Raw genomic sequence first — 18,545 nt, forward strand, 5'->3', positions numbered from 1 at the left:
TTTCAGCAAGTTAAAACCCAAGATAATGAGCAAACAATCTTTCCTTGTTTTTATTTGAGATATAATTGATCTATAACATTGTATTAGTTTTAGGTATATCAGACAATTCTTTTTCAAAAAAATATTGTTTTTATTGTTCACTTACAGTTGCCCCCATTTTTCCCCCAGTGCCCTCCCCTGCCCCGCCCGCCTTATATACTGGACAATTCTTGCTTAATCCTTGCAGAGGAGGATGGAATGAACCTGAATAATTAAAAATTAAGGAAAACCCCAAGAACTTCCCCCACAGGCTTGTCCCTACAACTCTCAGCAAGGAGAAAGCAAGGTTACGGCTCTGGAGAGTGGCAGTACTTCCCGCAGCGAAGTACATGGAGGCACGTTGCCTCAGGGCCATGACCTCCAAGAGAGGCCAGTCACGGGTTCAAGGACGGCAGTGAGCCCCAGAAACACCACAAAATCCTGCCCACGCGCGCTGTTCCTTAGGGAGAGGGGCCATAGCTTCGGCCTGTCACCAAGGAGCCCCTTGACTTGAGAAAGGTTAAGAAACACAGACGAGAGCGAGTGGAACCCACACGTGCGTGCGCGCAGGACACAAGGCGGCAGATCCCAGTGCTTTGCACGGCACAGCTCTCCCCTTCACAGGGCCTGGGCCCGTGCCCCCCATCAGCAGGCCGGCACGGGCGCCTGGGCCCCCCAGCACTGCGAAACCAGGCCCCTCTGCGAGGGGCCGCGTTCAGGGGAACCACGCCCCACGGAGCCTGCGGCGAGTCAGCTCTCGGCTCTGCCCGGGAGGAGCCAAGTCGAGAGAAAGGCCCTGACCAGCCGTCTTCAACCACAAACCGAAAGGTCAGGCTGGAACAAGACGCTTGAAGGCTCCTGGTCACCGCTGGCCTCTACAGCCCAGCTGGCTATGCTCAGCATGAACCACCACCGTACGGGTGTGAGAGACGCTTTCTCACTCCGGCTTCTCTACATGTGCAAGGCCACTACCACACGACACCGGTTTTCTCTTTCTTGTTCTTGGGAACTGGATATCAAACCCATAATGAGGACTCTGGGTTTGAAGATGGTGACATCAATAGCATGCCCTCTGGCTTCCTGGAAGTCACCCAAAAGACCAAGAAACAAAACCAACTCACTTCCAGAGAAGGAGACAGTTTATTACTAAGAAATAGGACGAAGAGCTGCTTAAAAAAGTGAAGATGGGCTGGTGGCTGGGGAGGGGTGGGCACAACAGGGGAAAAGCCACGACGAGGCCCCATGGCAGCAGGGACCAGCCCGGCCCTAGGGGCCGCAAGTCCCGCAGATGCACCCAGGTGGGACGCGGGACGTGGGACGCAGGATGCAGGAAGGGGCAGCAGAGGCACGGAGCCCTCGGCGCTGTGGGAGCCTCCCCTGGCTGCTTATTGCACAAGAAAAAGGAAAGAAAATCACACAGAAAACCTCAGCTGGCTTGTTCTAGGAATAAATTCATCTCTTACAAGAAGGCGACATTAGCAGAACCAGCAGAAACACAGGACATGTGATGGATTTAAAAATGAGAGGGGGAGGAAGGGAACCCCAGCAGCCGAGGGCGCACACACAAGGCGGATGGCACCACCCCTGCTTACGGGGGTGCTGCAGAGCTCCCTCTCACTCAGGGCAAACGCCGGCCCCTCGTTCCCATGGCCACAAAGGCAGGGTGCCCTTCCTCCTGACCATCGGACCTCATCTCTTACCAGGCCCCAGCACCCGGCACACCCTCCCTGCTACCCCCCCGCCCCGTGTCCCTTTAACCTGCCTGCACGGTCCAGCCTGGGGCAGTGGCACGTGCTCTTCCCGCCACCTGGACACTCCTCCTCCCGACACCCATGTGACTTGTGGCCGCGTCTCCTTGACCAAACTCTACTCAGCCTCCCCTGAACTCTCTTTCTACTGGGGCTCAGTTCCTGAATTTTCATGTTCATTTCTGCCGTGCCCAATTTGGGTGAGAATTCCGCTAAGTCAGGGTAGTCATCCTCCACATCTGACCACCTTCGATCAGGTTCCTCCTCTCCACCCCCGCTCCCAGATGGCGTCTGTGCATCCGGCCCACCTTCAGCAAGAGTCCTGTCAGGCTGGTTTAGCCAGAATCCCCCCACCCCTAACGCCTCCTCTCGGTAATCTTCCATCCACTGATGCCCACCCTGCTCCTTGGCTGTCCGTTCCCACTTGCCCACGCTCTACTCCCAGTGGAGCCCAATCTCTTCCCAACGGCAAGACCCCACGCAGTGGTCCCTACGCCTACCGCATCAGTTCCCCTTGAATAAAGGCTGCCTCACTGACTTTCAACAAGTGTCGTAAATAATTCCTCTTTACCACTTGCTCCCTCATCTCCATGAAGTCATGGAGATGACTTCACTATATGACTTCAAATGACACCACTATAGGGAGGCTTCCCTGACCACCCCTCTTTCAAACCGCCCCCCCATCCCCACGGACCCGTCTCAGCCCTCCTGGATTCTGCTCTGTGGCACTTCCCACCTTCTAAAATAAGTTCGAATCTATTTTGTTATCTGTGTGCCTGGAATGTAAAATCCAGGACACAGGTGATCACAACAGCAAGCACTCAAAAGTTTACCGAATGACTGACCCTTCAGAAAAAAGGGTTACCATCTAGCAGATGAAAACAATGACTATGAACTTCACCATGAATTTTTCTTTTAATCCTTACCCGAGGAAACACTTCCTGATTTCAGAGAGGGGAAGGGAGGGAGAGAAAGAGACAGAGAGAGAGACGTCGATGTGAGAGAGACATCCATCTGTTGCCTCCCGTACACGCTCCAACCTGGGCTGCACTGCAACCTCCGTTGTGCCCTGAGCGGGGATAGGACCCACACCCTTTCTGTGTGCGGGCGACACAGCAACCAGCTGGCCCACATAGGCAGGGTCCACCACGGAGTCTTTAAATGTAATGAAGCAACTGCTTTCATAAAGGACAAACTCAAAACGGAGCTATGAGAGCTGAGAGATGACGGACTGCTTAGGCAATAGGAAGAGAGAAAAATGAAAGAAAAGCTGAGGAAAGGAGGAGGAAAAAAAGAACCATCACAGAAATTCTTCCTTACAGAATTTCATATAAGAAATAACTAAAACTACTGTAAACTCCATTTTCCACCTATCACATTAGCGGATATCAGACAACATGATCCTGTTATGCTGGGAGGGGGCAACAGGCGCGCTCATGCATGGCGGGGAAGCGGAGTCTCGAATGCCATAACCTCGGAAGGGCCATTTGGCAACACCAGAAACATTTTATAAACGCAAGGGCCCAGCAATTCCACTCTTAGGAATTGTCCTCAGACATATATACATGCGCATGGGAAATGACTTATGAACATAGTTACTTACTGTAACACTGTTGTAATAACAGAAGATTGTAAACAGCCTAAAAGAAACCTAAGTGGTTTCTCCCTTTAACAATATCTTAGAGATCATTCACATTAGTATATATGTGTTCTATTTTTTTTAGGCAGCATATCACACCATTTGTGGAAAAAAGAACACTTGTACATACTTACTTGTATAAGCATAAAATATCTTTGGCAGAAATCACAAGAAATTGATAGGGTGGGTTCCCTGATAGGAAAGACCCTTGATGGGGGGAGGGGTAGATGCGACCACGTTCAAACTCACTAATTTTGAACTGGTTCACTATTAACACAATAAATCAATTTTTAAATAAGATCAACTCCAGAATGAGTGCTGCCTAGACTTAAACATACAGAATTCTAAGCCTCTTAAATTTCGATAGCCCAAGGGCCTGACGGTTTCCTTTGGAAAAGAGGTCACAACTTTATGCCAGAAAGTCACACTTCTCTGGGTTATCTCTTTCTTTGGACTTGAACACACCTGTCAGAGATATAAAAGCCGCCTAGTCAATCTCACGCATCCTCTCTTCAATGTCTTCATCTTCTGATGACTCCCACCGCATGGCGAGCCGCAGCGGCCATCACTGTTCCCAGGAGTCCTCTGCGTATCTGACCAAGTCCCTCCTTCCTAACTTCTGCAACACTGAGAACCACCTGGGTCCTTACTTCACATTTGGTCTGGAGAGCTTGTACGTCAAGAGCGAGCTGCCCTTTCACTTACGGAGAGGGAATCAAATGCACTAAGTAGTTAACTGACATTAGTAAATAATGGCCGAGATTATGTGTTGTCTAAAGTTTTAGAAAGGAGGATTTTGGAGAAGGTGTCATCCCCAACCCATCATTAGAACAGAGGCAATGTAACCCAGCAAACGGGCCCGTCCACATGGAGCCTTGGTGAATGGCCCAACAATTAACCTTGGAAGAAGCAGGTTTCGATTTACAACGTCCAACCTCGGGGGCTCTGGGAGGACTACACTCGGAGCCCTCCTTTCTCACAAGGCCCAGCGCTTCCTTTGCTCCCCAAAAGGCTATAATTCTGGGCCCTTTCTGTCCAAGCCATTAGGGCAGAAGAGGAAACCAGTTTCACAGTGAAGCCCACAGACCACCCCACACTTCGCCAACCCAGCCAACTTAGTTCAACCGAACCACTGAGTCTCAGGAGGCGGTGCTGCCAATAGGTTTCTTCAGTGAGGCCTGTATCGTGCGAATAGTCACTCAGATAATGAGATCAGAGGCTTACGCCCTATGAAAACGGAAGGAAGAACACACAAGTTAATTCACACAACCCACAAACTAGTCCCTGAGTCTGCGAGACTGTCTTTTGGGAAGACATCCGGTTGCAAGGCCTTTGCTGGCATGACATTTAACAGTGACAATTTGACAGATCATTCTTGCCTGTAAATTGAGCATCTTTGATGATGTTATAAACCCAGTTTCAACTTCCACATGAAAACCTACTTTGAAGACAGTTGCACTAGTCCAATGTCCAACACTGGGCATGGTGATTTCCCTTGAATCATGATTTTTCTCGTTAAGATCACCCTCACTGTCATTAAAGGGATTGCATTAAGTCCAGTTTTAATTTTTTTCTGTTCATTTGCATAAATACAATAAGAGCAACAATTAATTACATATTATCTTTATGTCTGCTTTGCTGGAACTCACACAAGGAACCTTCAGACTCTTTAGTCGACCCTTCAGGGCACAGAGGCTGAGCCACACACCTGCCACCTGGCCTCACCTGTACCACCTGATTCTCTCAAGTCCTCGAGGTTTCCACTGCGTATTAAGGTCCTCGCGGGTAGTGAGGACTCGCAGAACCCAACCACTGTGAGAAAGCCCGGCGTCAGCGCCGTGGCGCCAAGGAGCCTGCCTGACAGCCAGGAGGGCAGCAGGTGCCACCCGCTGTTTCTCAGAGGCAAGCTCTTTTTGAGCCTCAGAATGGCTTCATCGGGGACAGGTTCCTATTAAGAGTCAAAAGCCACAGATGATCGATCACGCAGTGCCCTTCCCAGGGAGCCTTCCGACACCTGTGAGACCAGCCAAGGTGGCCAGGCCGCGGCAGCTGCCACTGGGCCTGCAGGCCCCAGCACCTCTGTGAGCAGTTTGTCAAGGAGGGAACTGGCAGAAGACCACCCAAGGGTGGTGGATCTATAGTCTGCATGAACCTGTTTTGGTTTAAATCCCCCAGTAAATAAAAGCAAAATGTTTTAAGCCTAGCTGCATGCACTGCATTAAATTTGAAATTTAATAGAGCCCTAGTCTTGCCGTAGACAGAATGAAACGGGTTGGTGTGTAAAACCCTCAGTTGTGTTGGCTCAGGTCAGTCATTACGCCCTATAACCAGTACTTTTCAGACTGGGAACCCCTGGGCCCCAAGCCCTTGCAAACACCTCAGCAGCCACTTTGGCATTTGAGGAAAAGCCAGGAAGGCAGGGAAGGAATTACTTCAAATGGAAATGCTCTGCTTTTATCTGTCCATGGAAGAATTTGAAGTACTACAGTTACAAAAATTGACATATTATTAGAATCCTATATAAGATTTCATTTAATAAGAGTTTCAGCGGCTTAAAATTTGGGTTGGGGAGGGAATCTATATCCTAAACAAACAATATTGTTCATTTCCTTGAGCTGTTTATGAGGAAACACTTTCATTTGAGATGAAAAGTAAGATTATTTTCCATCCCCTTGAGAACGACACCATTTCTCTGAGCCGGAATAGTCTTCTATCTACGAGTGAGAACAGACTGTCCCTCAAAACCACCGGGCCAAAGCGACGTTGTGGGTGGTTCCAGACCGCCGCAATAAAGTGGGTCACACAAATTTTGTGGTTTCCTAGTGCCTGATGTTTAAACTCTACTATAGTCCCTTAAGTGTGTAATGACATTGCGTCTAAAAAAATCAAATGCACAGACCTTAATTTAAACTACTTTATTGCTAAAAAATGCTCACCATCATCTGAGCCTTCAACAACTCAAAACCCTTTTGCTGAGGGGAGGTCCTGCCTCGCTGCTGATGGCTGCTGATGGACGGGGGGTGGTGCGAGGAGGCCAGGGTGGCGGTGGCAATTTCTTAAACTAAGACAGCAGTGAAACTTGCCACATCAATGGATCCTTTCCACAAGTGACTTCTCTGCGGCATGCGAATCTGTGTGATGGCACTGACCCACAGAACTTCTTTCAGCACTCGAGTCAATTCTCTCAAACTCTAGATGGCATCTTCTTCCAATATAAGGATGTTTCATCTTGAAAATCTGTTGCTTAATGCAGCCACCGTTGCTAATTATCTTGGCTGATCTGGATAACTTGCTGCAGCCTCTATACAAGCACTTGGTGCGTCACTCTGAACTTGGTTTTATGGAGACTGCTTTCCTTAAACCTCATCAGCCAACCTCAGCCAGCTTCAGACTTTGCTTCTGCAGCTTCCTCACTCTCTCAGCCTTCACACAGCCGAGGAGGGGTAGGGCCTGGCTCTGGATTAGGCTTTGGTGTAAGGGAATCTTGTGGCTGGGTTGATCTTCTGTCTAGACCACTAAAGCGTTCTCCATATCAGCTGTAAGGCTGTTTCTCTTTCTTATTCATGTGTTCACAGGAGTAGCTCTTCTAATTTCCTTCATGAACATTTCCTTTGCATTCACAACTTGGTCAACTGTTTGGGGCAAGAGGCCTACTAAGTTTTTGGTTTACCTTGGCTTTTGACATGCTTTCCTTACTAAGCTCAAGCATTTCTAGCTTTTGATTTAAAGTAAGAGATGGGTGTCTCTTCCTATCACTTAAACATTTAAAGGCCATTGTAGGGTTATTAATTGGCCCAATTTCAATATTGTTGTGTCTCAGGGAACAGGGAGGGTTGTGGGGAATAGCTGGTCAATTGGAATTGTCAGAACACAACACAACATTTATCCATTAAGTTCATCATCTTACATGGTTATGGTTCCTTGTGCCACAAAACAATTACAATAGTAACATCAAAGATCCCTGATCACAGATCAGCCTAACAAATATAACAATAATAATGAGTTTGAAATATTGACAGAATTACCAAAATGTGACAAAGGGACACAAAGTTAGCAAATGTTGGGAAAATGTCCTGACAGGTTCATCTAACACATAGTGGTCACAATCTTCTATTCGTAAAAAGAAAAACACAGTATCCGCAAAGTGCAGTAAAACGGTATGCCCATGAAGGACAATGCCAGAATTGTGAGCTGGGCACGCGCTGCGTCTGTGTCCACACAGGGATCGTGAATGGGCCTGGAGCAAGTCACTGCATTAACTGACCTCTTCCGAAACTTCCATCCAAATAGGGCAAAGTTATTTCTGAGCTTTGGAATGTTGTGCTTCTCTTGTTGGCATACTGATGTCAGCTGTTCATTTGCTAACATTGTTCTTCTGACACAGTTTGGCCTTGGTGTGCTCACTGGGAGGGCCGCCCAGCTGGCCAATGGCTGATGAGTGAGTCAGCTTTCTGAGAAGAAATCAAAGCTCAGAAAACTAACTCGGGATAAGGGGGTGCCGTAGATTTGTCGAATGATAGAACTGCAGTTATAGCCAGGGTCTGGCAGAAGTAACGTCTGCTTGCATGTGGTTGGTAGGTTAACAATATGGGTGTAATCATTTATAGTTTTAATTTCAACATTTCACCCAAAATGTCATATGATATGCTTGAGATATTGTTATGTTACAGAATTACATGCTTATGATTTTGTAATAAAAAAAGGGGGCGTTATTTGTGCTGGATCCCTGTATCACTACCGGATTAAAAAGACTGCATGACATGAAGAGGTCTTCAGAGCTCGGGGGCTAAAAACTCCCCAAGTGTAGCTGAGGTCAAAATAGAAAGCGGATGGAAAACCACCTTCAACTGACACCTTCCAGAATGTGCTTGTGCTAAAGGACAGAGGGCAGGCGAGCCAGGGGGACAGAGGGCTGCAGAGGCTCGGGAGCAGAGGTGCAGTTAGAGTGACGGGGGAGAGAGGGGCCAATGAGGGGTCAACGCAGCCCAAAGAACCGTGGGGAATGGGAGGGCATGTGGTTCAGAGGGGCAGGAGACCCAGTGACAGGGGAGGAAGGGTGACAGCAGCAATGGCCTTCCTGGCAGGCTGAGCTAGGGCCAGCTACAGAAGAGACCAGGGGGTCTGCTGACTAAGGTTGGGGGGCAGTGGGAAAGGGGTCAATGAGGGGGTAGCAGAAAGGGGAGAGGGGCCATCTCCGCACAGCCTGCCTGGGCCGCTGCTCTCCAGCCTGGGGCACCATAGCTGGGAGCTCGGCATGGGAGGCAATCGCCACTGGCGTCGGGCAGAAGGTGAAGGCAGCCACGCAGGGCTGAACCCAGGATGACACGAGGTCAGGAAGTCCAGACTGGTGACTCAAGGTGAGGAAGTCCAGATGGTGACTCAAGGTCAGCTGTTCGGACAGGAGACTTGGCATCAGGAAGAAGGCAGAGAAAAATCCGACCACCCTGCCAAAGACTAGAGCCTAGCAGGGCCCAGAGTGCCCAAGGCATGCTGAGACTTGCCCGGAGGCTGCAGCGTCTGGAAACGGACAACACCCACCACGGTCAGGCAGGCTTCACCGATGCTGAGCTCGTGCCCGACCTGCGGCACCAAACACCACGTGGAGAACTGCCTCAATAATTTTATGGCATCCCAGTTTTCCAACAGGCTTGGGTGATTCTGAAAATACCTCTCATGCAGCAAAAAATGGTTAGGGGGTGATTTAGGAGACAAGCTTTTCAGGAGCACTAGATCATGAGAGAGAAGGGAGACCCACCTCAAGGTTAGATGGCTGTGTTCTCTAAAAGGTTCACACCGCCCACAAAATGAGATCCCTCCCAGAGCAAAGATCTGTACTTTTTTTTTTTTTTTTTTTTGGTAATTTTTACAATGTGTTTACTGATTTTTAGATAGAGAGGAAGGTAGAGAGAGAAACATTGATTGGTTGCCTCCCACTCGCGCCCCAACTGGGGATCGAACCTGTCTGTAACCTAGGTATGTGCCCTGAGCAGGAATCGAACCCAACTTTTTGGTGCATGGGATGAAGCTCCAACCAACTGAGCCACCTGGCCAGGGCTCAAAGATCTGTATTTTTATACCCTAAGTCCTTGCCGCAGCATTCACTATAATTAACCATTCATGTATCAAGAATCCGGTAGTACAGAGTAAAATAATTTGGCTTTTTTTTTTTTTTAAATACCATTCTTGCTTTACAAGTTTTCTTCATAATAATGAATTGTTGGGTATGGGGTTTTTCCTTTTTAATATTTTTAACAGGAAATTGCATGTAAGCCAAACAGGGCAAATACAAATAGAAATTCCTTATCATTGTAACCTGGCTATGCTGGGTAGTAAATCTCTGATTTATGTTTTCCACAACCATAATATTCAAGTGTCATTTCCATGAGTACATGTACCAGGATTAAAGAATGTAAAACATTCTGAATTTATAAAAACTGAATTATATGTACATTACAAAAAACATTTACTCCAGAGTTCTGTTAACCAATAAGCTCCTCTAGCACACTGAAAACGTAACATGAATTCACAATGCCTCTGAGTCAAACTTTCTGGTCAAGTACACATCTACTGCACCAAGCAAAGCAGTACACAGCAACGCCAAAGCCACTCTCAGCTTCCAGTGCCAAAAATGCTGCCACCGACCTGCTCTCCTCAGTCACTGGCACTCCCTCCTCCAAGTCCACCATGAAGAGGCATCCGAAAACCTGTCAAGTGCCTGATAAGCCCTGGCCGTGCCACTGTAGGGTAGACTAACAACTTCATTAACATTGGGGCGGACAGGCCAATATCGGGCGTGAAAAGACATCTTGGAAAAGCTTAATGGTATCTCTACCACCTACCATTAGAATCAGAACCTACAAACAATGTCTTTTAAAAATAATTTAATGTTTATTTTTCAATTACTGTTGACATGCAATATTGCATTAGTTTCTAGTGTACAACATAGTGATTGGCCATTTATATTCCTTAAAGTGACTGCCCAGGTTAAGTCTAGTACCCACCTGGCACCATACATAGTTATTATAGTATCATTGAGACTATGTTCCCTATACTATATTTTGCATCCTCACGACTGTATTTATAACTGGCAATTTGTTCTTTATACCAAATGTCTTAAAACACTATCTCATTTAATCCCCAAAACCAACCCTCTGAGTGGGTATCATCTCCAGCTACAGATGAGAATTAAGACCCAGAGAAGGCACATAGAGTCCTGGACTTCGGAATAAAAGAACATAATTTCAAATATTTGCTCTTATCAGCAAATTCTCTGAGCATCAGTCTTCTCAACCAGACAGGGACGGGAAACGCCTCCTCTTCGGTACATGAGCAGTAACGCACTGTGAGCGTTAAATCATTAGTGACTAAGTCTCCCCCAGTGCTGTGGAGAGGCAAGGAGAAAACTCAGACCATGAAACGCAATTAAAGCACTGCCCCCTCAACGAAGGGCCAAACGCTCCCTTTCCCCTGAAACGACCATCCCTTGCTTTGTGCCCTCACATACCACGCACGCACTTTATCACCTTTTGTTTTCCGTGTCTCCCTATCTTTCTCTACTGACCTGTAGGCCTCATGAGATTAGAAGACATTGGATGAATGACTGTGTTTTCAGTTACAACCTAAAAAAGAATGACACTGATGAAGATGGGGTAAGGAAAGGTATCCAAGACAAAGACACATTGTTAAGCAGAGAGTAAGTTGCATGTGTGTGAGTGGGTGTGTACATGAGCACCTGTTATTCATCAGAAGTGTCTAGAATAGTATGCGAACTTCAGTGGACACCTCCAAGGACAGAAAAGAGGGTTGGAGAGAGGAAGAAAGACTTAACTTTCCACTTCCAGCCTTCCGTAAAATGTTGTTAATTTGGCACACATTATGTTTATATTTTTAAAACTTATTCAATTGTGATTAAAAAAAACAAACTTCATCATTTTGTCGATAAGCATCTTTTTCTAGGAAGAAACCCAAATGCCAATATTAAACCCAAGCATAACTTAGGTTCTCTGGCGACAAACAGGATTAAAGCCATTGATGCTTCCACATCAATGCTTCCACAACTTAAGATAATGTAAAGCACAGTAACAAAATCATGTTTTCTGAGTAGAAGTCATAGCAGTTTTTTTAATTGAACTAGTACAGTGATATTCACAGCACTGTTAGGAAATTAATAACTATTTCTATGTTAAAAATTCCTTCATTATGCACAAAAACGGCCACTCTTAGGGAGGAGGTACAATAGTGTTGGACACGCTTTGAAATCCGACTGCCTAGCACTGCAGTCCAGACTCTGCCATTAGCTGGATGATCTCAGGCAAATTCCTCAGCCTATGCAGGCCTCGGTTCCTCAACTAGCAAAACGATGCTGCCCCGGCTGGCCAAGCCCACGATGACGTTTGCCAAGTCCTCGGCAGAACATAGGCCGTTTTACACGGTCACGTGGACAGACGCGTTTCCCTTCAATAGCAGTTGCTTGCAACCTGAGGATGAAGTCACCACAGCCGGCGGCCACCTCCAGCAAACCATGAGAATTACAGATACCGAGCTTGCCGCCCAGGAGTCAAGTCCTCCGTAAGTGAACTTGTACCAGTGCCGTTGAGATGTCCCGAGAAAGCTGAAAACCCGTGTTGCTACCTGTTCCACCTGCGGCCAACTACGAGGGGGACGCTGGGAAAGAGGGGCCACCCCTCGCACAACCAGGGTGCAAGCTACATCGGGAACATGCACTAGCCAAAGGCACTGAGACCTCACCAAGTGACTGGCCAGCCAAGGTCCTGATGCCCGGCGCTTAGGAAGCGGCTTTGACAGCACCGGCCACGGACTCCACCTCTCCTGCGCCCTGATCATGGAGTATCACACGAGTCACAGGCACATGTCTAGGTGTGTATTCTTGCCGCCTGATCAGATGTATCAGTTTGACTTTTTTGAAAAAAATAGCACCCAGTGGTGTGGGGAAGAGTGGTGAGACCCGGAGCTGCTGATCTAGCAGGCGGCTCACCAACCCAGCGACGTGGGGGCAGCCCTTCGGGGGCGGGAGCCGTGAAACGGCGCCATCATAGAGCTCCTCTGAGCCTCGCTGCCGTCCTCCCGTCCCCAGCCAGCAAACTGCCGCGGGGAGTGCGCCCTGCTCTGCGCTCTCTCCAATGGCGTCGGCCACGGGGGCCACAGCGAAGGCCGAGCGGATCCTGGTCCTTGCCCCTCCTGCAGACCTCAAACTCAAAGGCCCCTTCGCAGATGCAGTCACTACAAATCTTAAGCTGTGAAGCCCATCGGACAGAAATGTACGTTTCAAAGTGAAGGCCACAGCACGTCCTCGGCACTGTGCGAGGCCCAGCGGTGGAGCCAGCGAGCCAGGGTCGGCCGCGACGGTTTCAGGAACGCTGCAGCCTTTGCCCACGGTCCCCGGGAGAGAAAACACACGGTTACAGTACAGACAATTTTTGCTCCACCAAACAGTTCGGATATGACAGCTCTGTGGAAGGAGGCAAAACCCGATGAATTAATGGATTCTAAATTGAGATGTGTTTTTGAAGTGCCCAATGAAAATGATAAATCAAATGATACAGAACTTAGCAAAGCTGTTCCGCTAAAATTCATCTCAGCAAGAGGGACCCATGCCAAAGCCACACAGTGTTTCCCTCAATGATACTGAAACAGGGAAAGCCACAGAAGAGTGTAAAAGGCTTCAGGGAGAAATGATGAAGCTACCAGAAGAAAACTGACACCTGAGAGAGGGAGGCTTGAGGCCGAGAGAGGCAGCACACCCGGATAAAGCGGGCTCAGCCTCAACGGCATCCTTCAGAGAATCACGGGTCCTCTTCCTTCACCTCTTCTAACTGTAGCCGTTTTCACTGGGTTCTTTCTAGGGAAATTCGCCTTGTAGAGTGAAGCATGCAGAGTCCTATTTTATTTTCTCAGAAGATCTGTTTACCTACCAGTTTATTGGTAGTATGGCCCATGATGACCATTTTGTGTGTGTGTGTGTGTGTGTGTACAGTGTCATATAAGCTTTGCCTTTAATGATCTTTATGGTTAGCACACACACACAAAACCAGGCTGCTGGGCTACTGGACAAATCATACATTACCAGATCATCACTAGCAGCTGTCAGTTGCACATTCAGTCCTTTATGAAATTTATAAATAAAGAATTGTTCTTTTTTTGTGGTTTTAATGAGAGTTCATTGTCTTATCCCTTGTGAGGCAGTTGCTGACAGCTGTTCATCCTTACAATCCTGTCCCATGGTATTTAACATAAAAAATAAATAAAATTTAACATTCTTGCTCAATTAAAAAAAAAAGCACTGGCTACTTAGGAGATTATACCGGTTTTTCCTTTACAATTGTCATGTAAGGTCTCCTTTCAAATGCATTTAGCATAACTGACTGAAAATTGAGAAACACTGCCATAAGCCAGTAATCGCAGATTCTGGTCCTGATTATGGTCCCAAAAACTGTGCACCAGGCGGGCACAGCTGATGCCTCCTTCAACTCGGCCACCCACAGGAGCGGTCCCAGCTATGGAAGACTTTCAGCTGGGTCGACTTCCCAGTTCCATTTCTCGCTTCTTTTCTAAGTGGGCTTTTTATTACTTGCGCCATACTTTAAAGCACAGAAAACATCTTAGCACCTGAACTGGAGTGACATCTCTGAATGGAATGAGCTAACTTGTTAGTTAAGTAATAAGTATTAAACTGAAATGTATATAGCCTCCTGTCACTGCCATCCCCGATTCTTATTTTGGCATTTCCGAGCTACAGGAAGAGTTATGAGAATACAAAGAGGAGAAATTGTCACCCCCACACACTACTGGTGCAGTGTAAAGTGGTACGGGTGCTTTGGGAAAGGTTGGTGGGTCTTCAAAAAGTTAAACATGAAGTTACCATGTCACCCAGCAATTCCCCTCCCCGGTATCTATCCAACAGAAATGAAAACATATGTTCACATAAAAACTTGTATTAGAATGTTCATAGCAGCAGTATCCACAATAGTCAAAAAGTGAAAACTACCCAAATGTCCATCATCAGATGAATGGATAAAGAAAATGTGGTATATCCACACAATGGAATATTATTCACCCATGAAAAGGAATGAGGAACTCATACATGCTAGAACATATATAAACACTGAAAACATGTATGTTAAGTGAAAGAAGCAAGACACAAAAGCCACATACTGTAGGATTCCATTTATATGAAACATCCAGAAAAGGCAAATCCACAGAGACGTAAAGTAATGAACACATCTGTGACGGGCAGTGGCTGACAGGGAGGGGGAATGATGATGACTTGCTCGTGGTTTTTTCGGGGTGATGGAAGTGTTCTAAAATTACGTGGTAATGGTGGTTGCACAACTGTAAATATGCTAAACCTACTGAGTTCTGTAAGTTAAAAGAGTAAATTTTATGGTATTTGCATTGGATCTCAATAATGATGTTATTTTAAAAAAGAATACAAAGTAGTCCTAGCTGGTGTGGCTCAGTGGACTGAGCACTGGCCTGCAAACGAAAAGGTCACCGGTTCGATTCCCAGTGTAGGGCACATGCCTGGGTTACAGGCCAGGTCCCCAGCAGGCGGTGCGCAAAATGCAACCACACATTGATGTTTCTCTTCCTCTCTTACCCTCTCTAAAAATAAACAAATAAAATCTTTAAAAGAAAAAGAATAGAAAGTAGACTCATACAGCCTTCAATTGGAGTAACCAATTAATATTTTAATTAATATTTTGCCACACTTTCTTTCTCTTTTCTTGTCACACGTTAAAGTGTACATGTGTATCGCACACAATTTATGGCTGGACTGCTTAAAGTTAAGTAATTGTGACGCTTCTATACACTTCAGTATTCTCCTCTGGAACCAAAATATGAACATCACATTCAGGAAATTTAATACCAATACAAAACTATTATTTAACATAATAGTCCATATTCAAATTTATCAGAAATTATGCATTGTATTTGGTCATCACATCCCTTCAGTCTCTTAACCTAGAAAAATTCCTTTTTTCATGTCATTGATGTTTTTGAAGGATCCAAGCCAATTATTTGACAGGAAGTTCCTGATTTTGGAGCTGCACGACTGTTCCTCCTGAACTGGTGTAGGTTGGACATTTTTGGCAGGAATGCTGCACAGGTGAGCTGTGTCCTCTGTGCGTCCTGCCAGTACCCTCTGTTGTTACACCTGATTAGATGTCAGTCTCATTAGCGGTGACGGTAAGCTGGTGTTCACTGTTGGTTGGTCTTGGTCAGTGTGGGGACAACCTGATTCTTCCGTTATAAAGGCAGCTTTTTTCCTCTGCAATTAAGGTGGCTATTTGAGTCTCTGTAAATATCACATTTCCCCAATAACCTTGAACCGAAAGCTTTTAGCATCCATTCGTGACCTTTGCGCGGCATTCTATTCCTCTTGAGGCCTAGCTGCATGCATGGGACTCATCACTGCCCTCAATTTTATTCCACAGAGCGTGACAGCAACTGTGATTTCAACGCTGGCTGCACACTGGAATCACTGGTCCCCTTGGGGTGGACCTGGTCGATCACGTTTTTCAATTCCCCAGGGCAATTGCTTCTGATGAAGAGGAAGGGCTGACATTCCCCGAGTGGTAATTAGGGAACCCTGCACCGGTTTCATTTTGCAAGTAAGGAAACTGAAGCCCAAGGAGGTTAAGCGGCTAGTGGCACAAAAATTGCTGATGGCATAGTTTACATTTTTGGGGCTTGCATTTTAATATGTAATTCCTTATGCATGTTATTAAAAAAATAAAACCAGAGAAACGAATAACTTTTGTAGGGTGTTAGAGCTGACTACAGCCTGAAGTGCCTTATTTCCGTTTTGAAGGTGAATTCTGCCCTTCGTTCATTAGATCTTTGCAGTAACCTTACGAGTGGGTGAACAGGTCGCTCGGGCGTCGAGCTCCTCCGCCCTCCGTGCTGCACAATGCGACAGCTCGAGCCCCGGACCCAAGGCGGAGCCGGATATTCAAGGAGCCAAGCGGTTGGAGCTGCAGCCCCGGCGCCGGCCCCTCGGCCCCCCACACCCCCCGGACACGTCGGGCGCTCTTTCGGGGGGGCCTCTCGGAAAGGCAGCCTGCCGCGACCCGGACGCACCTGACGGGGACTCACCCGGCGGCGCGCCCCTGCCCCGCCCTGGGACAGCAGATGTGCGTGGGATCGTGGAAATGACAAAATCTGCAGGCCCGCCCACCCCACTTACCCCGGCGTGGTAAACCTTGTTCGCTCTTTTAATCTTAATGTCCAGGGAGGTCCCCATCTCCAGAACTCTGCTGCAGGCGCCACTTCCCGCCACACGTGACCAGACAGAAAGAAGCGCGATCCGCCCCTCCCGCTTGGGCCCCGCCCCTTTCTCCTCTCCGCCGGCAGTTGCGTCACGTGACCTCGCGTCCTACTCTGGATCGACTCCCTCGCCTGCCTTTTTCCGGCGCAGGGGCGGACCGAGGGACTATTACTCTTCGTCACGCCCCAGCCAGGCGTGAGGGGCGGGACCAATCTAGCCCCACCCCTTCCGCAAAAACAGTCCTAACGCCGGAAATACCCACCTGCTTGCCCGTTTGCTACAGGGAGGGGTAAGTCGGCTCTCCCGGCGTGCGCCGCGGCGGGGGCGGTGCCGGAGACGGGTCTCGAGCTTAGCCAGCGCGGGGATGCTGAGGTTCCCGTCAGGCTGTGCGGCGCATAGACGCTGCGCTAGTGCGTCGGTTTAAAGGCAATGACAACTAGGGAGTGCGTTCTTTCCCCGTCTCCTTCTCTCATCTCCAACCCTCGCCGAATTTACCCTGGGGGTTCTGGGGACCCGCGCCCCTGTGTCCGGCCCACAGCCCCCCCCAGGCCTGCTCGGCTGCCTCGTCCTCCACCGCAGGCCGGGGACCAAGGTCTCGGGGAGGGTTGGTGACCTCGTCCCACTCCGAGCTGCGGTGTCGGGTCATCGGGCGCGGAGGCTTGTGGGTACCTCCCCGGCGAGCGCCGGGAACGGGGTGTTGAATATTCATATTCGTGCGCAGAATGCGGGAAGGCGCGGCTTGCAGGCCTTGGGTCCCGGTAATGCGCGGAAATGAAAACCTCAAAGCCGAACGGACCGCCTAGTCTCGTTTTTATTCCCAGCCAGGGCTGACTGAACTAGATGCAAGTCATATATTGTTCTGCGGGGAGAATTGCTTCCTGGCAAGGCAGCAATACAATGTTCGGCAAAGTACTACGTTTAGGGAAATAAAAACCCTTGTAAATGTTTTAAACAAGGACATCTCCAATAAGCAGAGAGGTAAAATTAAGAAATACATTTGATTTCTTTAAATTCCTTGATGCTGATATGTGTTATTTTAAACTGCATTATTTCTCAGATTACTTAAGACATTTTCTGTAAAATGATTTCATGAATTAGTATCACGAGTGCCTCCCTCTCGAGAATGTAAGATATTTTATAGGACAGCAGTGACGGTGCAGTTGCTTCTGAAGGTTGTTACATGTGGTATTTCCCGATTGTCAGTTGTCAGTTTTCTGCTCCTCTCTGCCCCAGGGCTTCCGTCTCTGTCTTGGATATCTTCCTGGCAACTCCAACTCAGCAATTCTAAAACAATTCATTAGGGACTTAATAATCGCAGTCTAGTCTATTTGCAATTCAAGAAGTGGATCCCTCTCCACCAGACTCACCCATCATTTCCAACCGGTAAAATATCAATCTCAGTAGACAATGCAGGGAAACAGGAAAAGAAACGCAAGGCTCCACATCCTAGCGATTTGCTTCAGCAAACCCACTTTATACTTATTTTACAACAGAACACTACTTGTTCCTTGAGGACAGGTGTGCAATGTTTTACTCGTTTTTGTAGGCTGTGCATAATCCTTACGGGATGCTGGTGCAGTGCAAAGAACTTTAGTTCCAGCAATTACCAGTGTGATCAGTTTCTTGAGCCATCTCAGTGTGATGGCTGCCAAACATGAGTATTTTTCTCCAGTCGCTGCTATTTTCCATCCCTTCAACTACACCTTAGGGTATACTCTAACTTTCCGGACAACTTCAGTTACTAAAAGTCACAAGGTGTTCAAGTATCAACCTCATGGCCTGGGTGGGACCCGAGATCCTTTGTGAGGGTGGGAAGGTTCTCAGACACCTGTGTTTTCTTTCTGGCTTCTGT

General features: G+C 47.6%; 1 protein-coding gene and 1 pseudogene across 2 annotated transcripts in view; one reads left to right on the forward strand and one right to left on the reverse strand.

Annotated features, from left to right (window-relative positions):
- The window catches only part of VPS26C (VPS26 endosomal protein sorting factor C), a 39,010-nt gene extending 22,242 nt beyond the window's left edge, over nucleotides 1–16,768 (reverse strand). Inside the window, exon 1 of one of the 2 annotated variants that reach the window (XM_054578296.1) lies at nucleotides 16,613–16,768. In XM_054578296.1, the coding sequence (XP_054434271.1) occupies nucleotides 16,613–16,669 (57 nt within the window). In that variant the 5' untranslated portion in view covers nucleotides 16,670–16,768. The remainder of the gene's footprint in view (nucleotides 1–16,612) is intronic. The other variant, XM_054578299.1, reaches the window with a different exon arrangement.
- Nucleotides 12,546–13,285, forward strand: LOC129074514 (vesicle-associated membrane protein-associated protein A-like; annotated as a pseudogene).
- Nucleotides 16,769–18,545: the final 1,777 nt, after the last annotated feature.

Source organism: Pteronotus mesoamericanus, unplaced genomic scaffold (genome assembly GCF_021234165.1).
Source record: "Pteronotus mesoamericanus isolate MK-2021 breed Mesoamerican mustached bat unplaced genomic scaffold, CSHL_Meso_final contig_116, whole genome shotgun sequence".
Lineage (NCBI taxonomy): Eukaryota > Metazoa > Chordata > Mammalia > Chiroptera > Mormoopidae > Pteronotus > Pteronotus mesoamericanus.